The 14,818-nt window shown below is 40.6% G+C and overlaps 1 protein-coding gene across 4 annotated transcripts in view; it reads left to right on the forward strand.

The window, feature by feature from the left end:
• Positions 1-14,818, forward strand: part of LOC126259473 (pyruvate dehydrogenase phosphatase regulatory subunit, mitochondrial) — a 161,555-nt gene that overhangs the window by 30,692 nt on the left and 116,045 nt on the right. For all 4 annotated transcript variants that reach the window (XM_049956309.1, XM_049956308.1, XM_049956306.1 and 1 more), the window contains one exon: positions 14,030-14,140. In XM_049956309.1, the coding sequence (XP_049812266.1) occupies positions 14,030-14,140 (111 nt within the window). The remainder of the gene's footprint in view (positions 1-14,029; positions 14,141-14,818) is intronic.

The following is a 14,818-nucleotide window of genomic DNA, read 5'->3' on the forward strand; positions in this document are numbered from 1 at the left end:
AACAGCAGTACCAACTTTTAAACGTGAAGTGCTAAACAAGCTGGATAAAGGAAACAAGGTACAGTTCGCTGAACCCATTTGTACTGCCATGTGGAGCATATCCAGGTGGGCAGTGCATGATCACTTTTGGGAGATTTACTTCCACATAACAAGAATTCATTCATCATTGCTCTCTAACCAGCTGTGATGCCACAGGCATACCAGAATTTTTGACAACAGTACTATTCACCTCAATCTACTACCCAAACTGTCATCCTTGAGCAACTGGCTACATGGTTTGCTACTGCCAAGTGGATTCTCTTCAGCCATGGCATTTGTGATGAACAGCAAATGTGCCAAGTTATTTACGATCAATGATTAGGCAAATAACAATCAATGATTAGGCACCAAGACACTGTCTCAAATTTGGAGACACCTTCAGATATTATCGGTGCCACACTTACGTTGAACCACACCCTATGGACACTGTGGATTGTAAAGTTATCTCTTCAGTTACAACTAGCAATGATATTGTATGAGAGCGAATCATTAGAAAAGAAACTAATTTTGGCAGATAAAGCTTCTCACCTTGTTACAACATCAAAAATGTATTACTTCATCAGACAACAATTACCAGCTCTGCCTCATTGCATGAACTCAAGTTCGCAACTCTTCTTTTTTACCAACACACACATACAGAATCAACAAATACTTTGATGCTGTCTGACAACAGTGTTGAAACTGGAGTAACTCACTCAGTGCTACCTGTAACTCACTCAGTGCTACCTCGACCTGAAACAAAAAACATTTTGCGTACACAAAGATAACCACTTGATATGAGGTAAAATTTGCCCATATGCAGACAAGCACATGGCTTCACATGCATACCTGGAGCGGCTCACAAGAGAACAACCTCATCATTCTGACATTACCATAAAAAATGAATCAGCGAACATGGGGCAGCCATCAACAGTCAGAAACACCATCAGAACAACCTGCACTATCTACACCAGTGCTGACACAGGTCAGTCCAGTGCATCATGATTCTGCACTCTTCCGCAGCCCTGATAGATTCGTGTGTGCGGTTCAGACAAAGTGCTATTGCAATGTATTCTTCATAAAATCAACACAACACCGTGCCCTCCTGTCCACATAAGGTGTGTACATTAGCTCCAGAAAAAAATTCACACGTCCAGGTTGGTTATAGAGGAGTTATTCCAAGCTGGTATTGTTAGACAGGTCAATAGTCCTTGAGCCTCACCCGTCCGTCTTGTACCTAAGAAGGATGGCACATATAGACTGTGCAGTAACTGTCGGTCTCTCAATGATGTCCACACCATTCTTCACAGTTATCCAATTTCGAATATTGAGAACTTTACTCACAATTTAGCAGCCACCTCTATGTTCAGTGTGTTGGACTGAAAAAAGTCTTTTTTGCAGATCCCATGATCTGACAGCTGATCTCCATGATAGATAGCTATTATCACCCCTTTTGGACTTCACATGGATTCCTTTACATCATATGGCCTCAAAAAAGCAGCACAGGCTTGGAAAAGGTTTGTAGTCAATTTTATTTTCAGGTTTTCCATTTGCTACACCTACTTAGATGATGTTTTAGTCTTCTCTACTCCTCAACATGAACACAACGAGCATCTCAAACTAGCTTTTGATGCCTTACGTAAACTTGATGTCATAGCCAGTGACAATAATCTCAGCTGTGACAGTCAGTAGTTACTTTCCTTGGTCATTTACTTAGTAGTAAAGGCATATGGCCTACAATACAATGGACTGAGATCATTAGACAACTGCCACAGCCAAAGAGCTTTCAAGAACAATGTCAATTGATTGGTATGGTAAATTTTTATCACAAACACCTTTGTGATCCAGTAACCATCCAGCCATTACTTATGAGTGAATTAGCAGGGAAACACATAATAGGCGAAAGATATATTCAGTGGACTTAGCTGATGCAACATAAGAGTAAATTAAAGACTGACTTCCTCATTCTGAGACATTGGTGCATGCACTAGCCATTACAAACCTGTCCATCACCTCATATGCAATCACTTCTGTGACTGGAATGGCAGGGATACAGCAACCAGTACACTTCTTTTGCAAAAAGTTGACTAGCTCACAGCGTACAACAGGGAATTGTTGGTGGTGTACAAAGCAGTACAGCACTATAAAGACAATGTGGAGGGCAGGGCTTTGACCATCTATACGGATCATTGGCCTTCGGCAGATTCCATTCGCAATCCTGCACAGTATTGCTGCACATGGTGTTTTTGCCATTTAGTTTACATTGCACAATTCATAACAGACATTTGACATTTTCACAGTGCAGACAATGTCATGGCAGATTATCTTTCCAGATCAACAAATTCTCGGTAGATACTGACCATAACAAACTAGCAGAAGCACGACTACAGGACATGCAATTAAGCGAATTCTTACACGATACCACACGTGGATTGCGCATAGCAGGTCCCATGTTCCTGGCTCCTCAAAACAAGTACTTTGTGATGTTTCAAAGTGACTCAGCAATGTTACATCAGCTGACACAGGAAAAACACTCTAGTCAACAGTGCTGCAAGACAATCTTTGGAGTCTGTTCTTTCTGAGTGCTCTGTAGCACATGTATGCATTTTGTGTATTGTTGCCAAGCAATAAATTGTACTTTTGCGTACCTGTGGTCTCATTCATTTTACCTGGAGCATCCTCATTGTGGTCCTCCCTACTAGCTTATAAAGAAGGCCATCGATGTAGCAGCAAAAGAAGCTCTTGGAAAATATGAAAAACAGAAGAAACCAGTTTGGTGGGATGTAGAACTAACAGAAATGACTGAAAGGAAAACAAAAGCTTACTTGATGTTCCTGAATATGAATGACAAAGCAGAGATAGGTATTGTATCTAAAATAGAGAAGTAAAGAGAGAAGTGTTAATAAAAGGAAAAATAAGGCTTGGGAAGAAAAGTGTGGATATCAGAAGAGGATGATTGATGGGGTTCAGTGTGTCAACTAGTGCCAAGTGACATGATAGTAACATTAGTCACAATCAATGGACAAAGTATTTTGAGCATTTATTCCTTGAAAATCAGCCTGTGAGGTAAGGAAGCAATACGAGAAGTTGTGGTCTTCAGATATAAAAGTTCAAGAGTCTGTGGGCAGCTGTAAGATGAAGAAAACAGCAAGGTATAGATCAATGTATCCAGAGCTGGTGAAGTGTTTGCCACTGAAATTGTTATATAACACCGGTGTGTAAGAAAGGGACATATAATGACCCAAATAATTGTAAGGGTCTTGCAGTGAGCCCTTTCATTGGAAGACTGTACTTGAAGGAATTGGAGATCTGATGGAGAAAGACCCAACTTACAAGCAGCAAGAAGAGCAAGCAGGATTCCGAGCAGGAACACCAATAATGAATACTGTCTCATGAAAAATGCATGAAGATTGGACTGGAGACACATATTGCAGTGATTGTCCTAGAATAAAGGTACCCACCAACAAACTGGGGGGGAAAGTTGAAAGACGCAGAGCTGGTTCAAAGATTCCTGAGTGCTTACAAAATTATATGAAAATAATATAGTAAGCACTGTTTTTTTGCCTTGTTTCACAAATTTTATCATTGTTACAGCACAACCTAGGTTTCAGGTTATGAGCTTGTTTTCAAGTACATTACTGATTTCCAAAGGGCAAAAAACAGCGTTTGTTTAGTTAATATACAATGTTTCACCAGTAACCCACAGCTGATTCAATTAAAATAAAACAGCAAACTTAAGGGTTGAGAATAGCTGGACAGAAGAATTCAAGATGACTAAGGCTCTGTGGCAGAGATATGGGTTGAAACCGATCCTGTTTAAGCTGTATCTAGAAGCAAGCCTGCAGAAATGGCATAGAAAATGCCACGTTATGAGAGTAACAGTAGAGAGGACAGCAAGATATTTAGCTTGTATTTTGCGGATGACCAGATTGCTGTAGCAGAAGATGAAGATTATCTGAGCTATATGCTAAGAAAGCTTCAAGAGGAATACAATAAGTCTGGCATTACCAAACAGGATACTTCAGTGGATACCATCGTAGCAGAAGAAAAGCAGTGACCCACAGCACAACTAGCAAGATGATGAGGAGGAGGCAATGGAAGCAAGGATTACACTGTCCAATCACATTAATGTGTCAAAAGCCTAAATAACCACCTTTTGCAGTGCGGACCACTGTAAGATGTGCAGGAGTCACTGAGGTTCTGGAAGGTACCAACAGGGATGTGGAGCCATACCAACTCCACTGCCATTGTGAGCTATGCTAGGTTTCTCGGTTGAAGATCCTTGGCATGAAGAACCCAGTCAAAGTGATCCACAGATTCTCAATTGGGTTTAAATTCAGAGAGTTTGGTGGCCAGGGGAGTATGGTAAACACGTTCTGGTGCTCTTCGAACCATGCACTTACACTGCAAGGTGTGTGACACATTGCATTGTCCAGCTGCCACAAAAATATTCCCCAGACCATAACATTTCCCCCTCCAGCATGGAGACTTCCGAAGACTGTTGCACAGTGTTTGTTTTCAGACATTTCACATCATATATGCCAACACCCATCTGTCCCATTTACCATTAATCTTGATTCATTGGAAAAGGCCACCTGTCCAGTTGTGATATTGGCATGTAAATTCCAGCTTTTGTCGCCAATGAACAGCAGACAGCATAGGTGCATGAACTAGGAACCTGCTGTGGAGGTCCATAAGCAGCAACATTGACTTAATGATCATTGAGGAGATGCTGTTGGCAGTCCTTCGGTTCATCTGGGCAGTCAGTTGCTTAAACAGTTGCATGTCTGTTCACCCATACACATCTTCACAGCAGTTGTTCACCCCCGTTAACTGTGGCCCGTGGTGCACCATACTTGCTGGTTTAGACAGCACCGTTTGGCCCTGCCCAGTATACTTTAATCACAGCGGCATCAGTTTACAAATTTAGCTGTTTCAGAACTGTTTCCATCTTTGGCCCACAAGCCAATGGTCAAGCCCCTTTGGAAATCATAAATTGCTCAGTTTCCACATTATGACGATGAGACACTTCATATACCTCCGCTGCTAGTGCTGCCACATACCATCTATGCATAGTCACTGCAGATTGATATTGAACATAGACGATAGTCACATTAATTTGAACAGACCGTGTATGAACACTGAGAAAAGTTGAGACTGAATAAGAAGGCAAACTGGGGGATGAGCAGCAGCACCAACCATAAATAATCTGCAAGAAGGAGAAGAAGAAGAAGAAGACGATATAATAAACTGACAACAATGTAGGAAAATTGTTGAATGTGAGGTCCGCCAGTTATGCAAAACACCGTTTTTCTCAGTACCCAAACATGTTTCGGCACCACTGTGCCATCATCAGTGGGTTTTCGTTTTTATTTATTCTTTACATTTGGTGTGCATCACTGTGTTCTAGTGAAGTGAAAAGTGTTTTACTACATTATTTGTGAAAAATACTTGTTACAGTTACGTGTGCATCACAACACTTCAGCATTATGCGGATAATGGAAGTACTTGCCACATGAAAACATGACAAGCTACTTGTAGTAATTAACACACAAGTGATCCAGAAAATTCATGCACACCAAATGTAAAGAATAAATAAAAATGAAAACCCACTGATGATGGCACAGTGGTGCCGAAACATGTTTGGGTACTGAGAAAAACAGTGGTTTACATAACTGGCGGACCTCACATCCAACAATTTTAACTGCAAACATGGCCAATACAAGGAGCTGCAAATAAAAATGATGGATAAATGTAGGAAACATGTCTTCTTTGTGGTATGTAGCAAGCTCTCTTTTCCTACATTGGTGATATTCCTAGGTGGGGTTTCCATTGTTTTAAATAGTAAACTGTAGCAGTTGTTAATAGAGAAATTCTGTTGTTCCACAGAAGATTTAAAATTGTAATGTCTCCTTCAAAGACAATGGAAAATCCAGGCTGGAGTAATGACAATATTATGAAAAGGATAGACTGCTACTCACCATATAGAGGAGATGTTGAGTTGAGACGGTCACAACAAAAAGACTGCTAATATGTGAGCTCTCAGCTAAAAGGGCTTCTTCTAAAGTAGCACTTTGTTTGAACTGCACACATGAATTCTATCAGGGCTGAGGGAGAGGGCGGAGGGGGACACAGTAGGTGTGTGGTCACTTGAAGCAGGATACACTGGCATAAGAGCAAATTAAAGATTGACTTTCTCATGGCGTGACATTGGCGCATTTACTACCCACTACAGACCTGTCCATCACCTCATAAGCAATCTGTTCTGTGACAGAAGTGGTTTTCCTTGTTCTAAAGTAGAAAACACACACATTTGCACAAGCATAGCTCACATACACATGACAACTGTCTCTGACCATTGAGGCCAGTATGTGGTGTGTATAGCTATAAGTTTATTTTTGTAACAAAAACCGATAATTTCTGATCTTCACTTTTTACATCAATGTATATGTTTATCTTTCATTGGTAAGATAATTACAATTAGTACAACCTTGTATCCCAATGTATATATGAACTGTATCTATGGCAATGTCTGAAAAGTGATTATTATATGGACAGTAAATAAATAAAAATTAGATTGTTGCTCCACACATTTCTACTACACAGCTAATTTTTGAAGAAGGTACTGAATTATATGCCGTATTTAGTGTAAAAGTTGTGGCGGTTTTTGTGTATCATCAACATCGACAAGTGCAATGAATATGGATGATATGATACTCTATGGTATTCTGCGGTTTGAATTCACTCTGTTTTTTTTTTTTTTAGCAGTTTTTGCATTGATTTGATTTTGTAAATGACACTGACAATATTATACACATGTATAATGCATTATTCATACTACAACTTCTCCTGGATAATTATTTTGTTCAAATTGCACAAGAATCCCACCTGACGTAGTGTAATAATGTTGACTGTAAGCTGTGTTCATATCACTAAAATTACAGATCGTACCTCAGAGCTTTTATAATTTTTTTGTCTTCGATGGATTTAATTATTCTTAGCAAATTGATCATGAAAAGGAACCACAGAATACCACCCGCACACAACACTGATGTATGCTACCAGAAATATTTTTCTCCGTGATTCGTGCGTGGTTTAATTTTGGCCACATACATCAGCAATGAAATCTTGTTCAACAATAAATACCATCAGCACTGTTCTTAGAAAATGCAGTCTTATTCGATTAATTTTTTCTTTTATAAATAGAGTTCAGTACCATTGGTGCACATTTATTTCTTACACATCGGAATATTGAAAGTTTGCAGTTTCAAGTAATTTAAGTAATAGAAGTTAAGATGGCGGCCAACAAAAGATAGAGAATTTCCTTTTTAATTAAGATTTTCCTTTTCCCAATAAACCATTTAAATCATTTAAATTGATGCCACCAATAAAAAAATTATTACATTTTTTTTTGCAAATTAGTTTAACACAAACCCATGCTATTTTCAACTAGAAGTACAGACGAAGTTGCTATATAATCGCAACTAACAATGGCTGTGCTTCTTGCAGCTATGATAAAACAATTAATACAAAATTATAATTAAAAGAGGAAGTGAATTTTCAATAATTGATCATAAATAGTTTTAATGCATTTGGCTCTATTTGTTTTACCAGCAAATGAACATAAAAGTACAATAATTTTACATTAAATGTTTTTCATTTAACAAACCTCAAATCGATTTGCATCTTGCATCGGCGATGTACATCAGAGGAAGACGACAAAAGGGTACAAAACAAAAGAAAAGAATGACATAGATTAACAAAGAATGTGAGACAAATATTGTCTCTGTTTTACATAATTATCATATTTTTAAGAAATAATTATATAATTGAATTGAATGAATATTATCCACACGTTCATATTCCACTCGTAGTGGAAAAAAAAAATTATATATATATAAAAACAAAGATGATGTGACTTACCAAACGAAAGCGCTGGCACGTCGATAGACACACAAACAAACACAAACATACACACAAAATTCAAGCTTTCGCAACAAACTGTTGCCTCATCAGGAAAGAGGGAAGGAGAGGGAAAGACGAAAGGATGTGGGTTTTAAGGGAGGAGGGTAAGGAGTCATTCCAATCCCGGGAGTGGAAAGACTTACCTTAGGGGGAAAAAAGGACGGGTATACACTCGCGCACACACACACACACACACACATATCCATCCACACATATACAGACACAAGCAGACATATTTAAAGACAAAGAGTTTGTGCAGAGATGTCAGTCGAGGCAGAAGTGCAGAGGCAAAGATGTAGTTGAATGACAGGTGAGGTATGAGTGGCGGCAACTTGAAATTAGTGGAGATTGAGGCCTGGTGGATAACGGGAAGAGAGGATATATTGAAGAGCAAGTTCCCATCTCCGGAGTTCGGATAGGTTGGTGTTAGTGGGAAGTATCCAGATAACCCGGACGGTGTAACACTGCGCCAAGATGTGCTGGCCGTGCACCAAGGCATGTTTAGCCACAGGGTGATCCTCATTACCAACAAACACTGTCTGCATGTGTCCATTCATGCGAATGGACAGTTTGTTGCTGGTCATTCCCACATAGAATGCATCACAGTGCAGGCAGGTCAGTTGGTAGATCACGTGGGTGCTTTCACACGTGGCTCTGCCTTTGATCGTGTACACCTTCCGGGTTACAGGACTGGAGTAGGTGGTGGTGGGAGGGTGCATGGGACAGGTTTTACACCGGGGGCGGTTACAAGGGTAGGAGCCAGAGGGTAGGGAAGGTGGTTTGGGGATTTCATAGGGATGAACTAAGAGGTTACGAAGGTTAGGTGGACGGCAGAAAGACACTCTTGGTGGAGTGGGGAGGATTTCATGAAGGATGGATCTCATGTCAGGGCAGGATTTGAGGAAGTCGTATCCCTGCTGGAGAGCCACATTCAGAATCTGATCCAGTCCCGGAAAGTATCCTGTCACAAGTGGGGCACTTTTGTGGTTCTTCTGTGGGAGGTTCTGGGTTTGAGAGGATGAGGAAGTGGCTCTGGTTATTTGCTTCTGTACCAGGTCGGGAGGGTAGTTGCGGGATGCGAAAGCTGTTGTCAGGTTGTTGGTGTAATGCTTCAGGGATTCCGGACTGGAGCAGATTCGTTTGCCACGAAGACCTAGGCTGTAGGGAAGGGACCGTTTGATGTGGAATGGATGGCAGCTGTCGTAATGGAGGTACTGTTGCTTGTTGGTGGGTTTGATGTGGACGGACGTGTGAAGCTGGCCATTGGACAGGTGGAGGTCAACATCAAGGAAAGTGGCATGGGATTTGGAGTAGGACCAGGTGAATCTGATGGAACCAAAGGAGTTGAGGTTGGAGAGGAAATTCTGGAGTTCTTCTTCACTGTGAGTCCAGATCATGAAGATGTCATCAATAAATCTGTACCAAACTTTGGGTTGGCAGGCTTGGGTAACCAAGAAGGCTTCCTCTAAGCGACCCATGAACAGGTTGGCGTATGAGGGGGCCATCCTGGTACCCATGGCTGTTCCCTTTAATTGTTGGTATGTCTGGCCTTCAAAAGTGAAGAAGTTGTGGGTCAGGATGAAGCTGGCTAAGGTAATGAGGAAAGAGGTTTTAGGTAGGGTGGCAGGTGATCGGCGTGAAAGGAAGTGCTCCATCGCAGCGAGGCCCTGGACGTGCGGGATATTTGTGTATAAGGAAGTGGCATCAATGGTAACAAGGATGGTTTCCGGGGGTAACGGATTGGGTAAGGATTCCAGGCGTTCGAGGAAGTGGTTGGTGTCTTTGATGAAGGATGGGAGACTGCATGTAATGGGTTGAAGGTGTTGATCTACGTAGGCGGAGATACGTTCGGTGGGGGCTTGGTAACCAGCTACAATGGGGCGGCCGGGATGATTGGGTTTGTGAATTTTAGGAAGAAGGTAGAAAGTAGGGGTGTGGGGTGTCGTTGGGGTCAGGAGGTTGATGGAGTCAGGTGAAAGGTTTTGTAGGGGGCCTAAGGTTCTGAGGATTCCTTGAAGCTCTGCCTGGACATCAGGAATGGGATTACCTTGGCTAACTTTGTATGTGGTGGTGTCTGAAAGCTGACGCAGTCCCTCAGCCACATACTCCCGACGATCAAGTACCACGGTCGTGGAACCCTTGTCCGCCGGAAGGATGACAATGGACCGGTCAGCCTTCAGATCACGGATAGCCTGGGCTTCAGCAGTGGTGATGTTGGGAGTAGGATTAAGGTTTTTTAAGAAGGATTGAGAGGCAAGGGTGGAAGTCAGAAATTCCTGGAAGGTTTGGAGAGGGTGATTTTGAGGAAGAGGAGGTGAGTCCCGCTGTGACGGAGGACGGAACTGTTCCAGGCAGGGTTCAATTTGGATAGTGTCTTGGGGAGTTGGATCATTAGGAGTAGGATTAGGATCATTTTTCTTCGTGGCAAAGTGATACTTCCAGCAGAGAGTACGAGTGTAGGACAGTAAATCTTTGACGAGGGCTGTTTGGTTGAATCTGGGAGTGGGGCTGAAGGTGAGGCCTTTGGATAGGACAGAGGTTTCGGATTGGGAGAGAGGTTTGGAGGAAAGGTTAACTACTGAATTAGGGTGTTGTGGTTCCAGATTGTGTTGATTGGAATTTTGAGGTTTTGGAGGGAGTGGAGCTGGAAGTGGGAGGTTGAGTAGATGGGAGAGACTGGGTTTGTGTGCAATGAGAGGAGGTTGAGGTTTGCTGGAAAGGTTGTGAAGGGTGAGTGAGTTGCCTTTCCAGAGGTGGGAAACCAGGAGATTGGATAGTTTTTTGAGGTGAAGGGTGGCATGTTGTTCTAATTTGCGGTTGGCCTGTAGGAGGATGCTCTGAACAGCCGGTGTGGAAGTGGGAGAGGAAAGATTGAGGACTTTTATTAAGGATAGGAGTTGACAGGTGTGTTCATTGGCTGAGTTGATGTGTAGGTGAAGGATTAGGTGGGTGAGGGCAATGGATTGTTCAGTTTGGAACTGGTATAGGGACTGATGGAAAGAAGGGTTGCAGCCAGAGATGGGAACTTTAAGTGTGAGGCCTTTGGGGGTAATGCCAAATGTCAGACAAGCCTGAGAAAATAAAATATGCGAGCGTAATCTGGCTAGGGAGAAGGCATGTTTGCGGAGGGAATGTAAATAAAACTTAATGGGGTCGTTGTGGGGGTGTTGTGAGGGTGCCATGGTATTAGAAGGTGGAAAGTGTAACATGAGGTTGAGATGAAAATGAAAATAACTGGAGAAAGTAACTGGAGATCTGTTGTGAAAAAAGGCGAAAAAGTGTTGGTTAAAGTTGGGCTATGTTGATCCTGTGGTGAACTTGGGTTGGTAGAGAACGATGTGCACATAGGTTAGGTGGTTGTGTTGCCGCCAAAACACGTTAAAGGATGGAGAGATTCGGGAAAATTTCGAAAAAACGGCGTGTAAATGTGTTAAAAAGAGTGGTTTTGTGGTGGCAGATTATGAAAATTAGGCTAACAATAGTCTGGCGAAGAAATAATGACATTTAAACCTGTGGGAAGCGGCTAAAAATTATCAGTGATGTGGGAAGAACGGAAATGGAAATAAAGCGAAAGTTATCAGAACTAGACGAAAAGGTTGTTTAATAGCTGAAATGAACTGTTTGTGGACTAGAAACGGTGGATTTCATAGCAGCGGTAGTGTTGAAAGCGGAAAAAAATTTTGGTTATGGTTTGGAAGTGGGTGACGTATTATTGAGTCTATATAGGCGGGATAAAATTGTATAGTAGATTACGGTAAAAAGGAGAAGGTGAATACAAAGTGAAACTACTGGCACAAACAAAAAGAGAAAATAAGATGACAGAAAAGATTTCGAAATACAACAGTGACAATAACAAACGTAATTGTTGGGTTCAAATTAATGATATAAATTAATAGAGGGAAACATATATATATATATATATATATATATATATATATATATATATATATATATATATATATAATTTTGGATGTTATAAAGTGTCCCTAAAGTACTTGGTTAACTTACTAAATTCATACTAAATTATAGTACCAATTTAACATATTAACTACTCTCTCTCTCTCTCTCTCTCTCTCTCTCTCTCTCTCTCTCTCTCTCTCTCTCTCTCTCTCTCTCCAACAAACATGCTGTAACTTACCAAACGAGAAAGCACTGGTAGATAGACACAATAAAAAACACACAAACACACACACAAACTTCAAGCTTTCGCAACCCTAGGTTGCTTCATCAGGAAAGACGTAAGGAGAGGGAAAGACGAAAGGGTGTGGGTTTTAAGGGAGAGGGTAAGGAGTCATTCCAATCCTGGGAGCAGAAAGACTTACTTTAGGGGGAAAAAAGGACAGGTATACACTCGCCACACACACACATATCCATCCACACATATGTGCATGTAATAGATAGTTTTTTCTTCTTCTTTTTTTCTTCTTTTTTTTTTCCACTGAAATTCCACAATGCCCCGAAGAAGCATATGTACATTCTGTTTGTCTCTGTCAATAATGAACCAATGGCTAACAGTATGGAAACCAAATTCTTATGTCTATGGCTGCAAAGCAATTTATAAGGGTTGATCAAAACATTTCCATCGCAGGCTTTACAGTCCAAAATCGTTACGATTGTGAGCAGTGAGGCAATGATCTCACTGATGCACTAGGATGAAGATAACTGTTTAGTAAAACACCGTGTCCTGCTGCATGAAGAAGTCTGTAACTGTTTGCTGCACAGCTTTGTCCCATAGTAATCGTCAATCCGTCAAAGTCTTTTTTAAAGGACAGAAGGTGTGAAATTTTATGGGGAGATATCAGGACTATAGTGCAGCTACTCAAGTGTCTAACACTTGAGTTTATTTGTAGTAGATAAGACTGGCCTCCCAGATCAGCTGATGTCTTGTGTCGAATTGCACCCAGCATGGAACTTGGTGCACCATTCCACAATGATGGTTTTCAACAGACATGCTTTCTTCATTGTCGGATGGATGTCTACCACTGTTTGTCATTTGGCAGCCAAGAAAAGAATAACAGCATGTTGGTCCTGTTTTGAACGCATTTGGTAATAACGTCGCCATAGTTCACATTTCTGCATTTACCGCAAACACATTGGATGGACACAAATTCCATGCTAATACCTTGCCTATGTGTTGGTGCTTATATACCCACATCAGAGTCATGTTACATTGCATATAGGCTGCAGCAATGATCTTAAACAGAAACTGCTTGATTGCCACATTATAAAATGGAATAAACACACTATACCTTAACAGAAAACTGAGCAAAACATGCTACCTTCTTTGCTCACTAAAAGCCTGCTGTAGTGAGAAAACAATAACAAACAGATGTAATGCCTACTTTCATTCTTGTCTTAAATATGGGGTTACTTTATGGGGAGACTCTAAAGCAGCTATCAGCACTTTCAAACTTTCTCCTTTACCATGTATCTACATCATGAAAACTCTTACATTCTTTACAATAAATGTAATAGGTAAGGAATGCAGATTATGTTGCTTTGGAGAGATGCTGCAAACATGTTAAAGGCGCAGATAAACTGCATTGCTGTAGAACTATTTTCCATCTTGTTAATAAGATGAATGTGAACACTCTTCAAAGTAATATAATGCTATGCGTGTTCCACCTTGCTTGAAAAAATATAGTTGGGGACTGTGGGAATCTGTAATACATTATTAACCACAATTGTAATAGTTAATGTGATACTTTCAAACTAAATAGGAAAGAACTGGCAGTTTTATCTGGTTACGTTTCTGTGTATGTTGCTTGTATATTATACAAAATGGCCTATATGGTAAAATTTTCAGTGAGCAATCTGAAAATCTCATAAATTGTAAAGGAATGTTGAGTTTGTATCTTTTCCATATGTTACCTATAAAGGGACAAACCTGTAATGATATCTGTCTAAACCTCCCTGTCTAGTAACAAACTCCTTCTCAGCAGAATTTCAAGATTTGAATAAAATGATTATTGTGTGTCATAGATGTCTTAGAGTTGCTTACACAAGTTAGTGTAACTGGACTTTGTTAACTTAATTACCTTTTCAGTGGTCCGAGACTTAGATGGCCACATTTATCTCAGAGAAAATGATGGAAGGCTGCTTGCAGGTGGTTTTGAGCCAGTAGCCAAACCAGCATTTGAAGATGGAATTATTCCTGGTAAATATTATTCACAATAATTCAATTTCATTTTTTTAAATGCCAATGATAAAGCGTTATGTTCTTACATACAGTGTGTACAAAAAGTCAACAAAATAAAACTGTAGCCGGCCGAAGTGGCCGTGCGGTTAAAGGCGCTGCAGTCTGGAACCGCAAGACCGCTACGGTCGCAGGTTCGAATCCTGCCTAGGGCATGGATGTTTGTGATGTCCTTAGGTTAGTTAGGTTTAACTAGTTGTAAGTTCTAGGGGACTAATGACCTCAGCAGTTGAGTCCCATAGTGCTCAGAGCCATTTGAACCAAAATAAAACTGTGCCACACTGGATATTGAAGCTGTCTTCTCTTCCTTTTTTTATAGGCAGTAATTCTATCAACTTATTCCAGCTCATTTTATGATCTGATAAGTGAATGAAAATGTTTGTTTGTCAGTACCTCTCTCCCATCTTCCAAAATCTACAGAATACCTTATGCATAGCTTACTGGACTAGCAATGCTAAGGCTTATTAACATCATACAAAACATAACCATCAGTAATTTGAAACCTCAGTTAAAGATAATAATTTCAAAGTATAATTTGTTAATGACAGCCATACTGCTTCTCTCCTACATTGAGCAGCTGTGAATTGTAACAGTAGCAAATTAAATTTTTGCTGGCCTCAGATGTTTAAATATACCTTA

This window comes from Schistocerca nitens, chromosome 5 (assembly GCF_023898315.1).
Source record: "Schistocerca nitens isolate TAMUIC-IGC-003100 chromosome 5, iqSchNite1.1, whole genome shotgun sequence".
NCBI classification, from domain to species: domain Eukaryota; kingdom Metazoa; phylum Arthropoda; class Insecta; order Orthoptera; family Acrididae; genus Schistocerca; species Schistocerca nitens.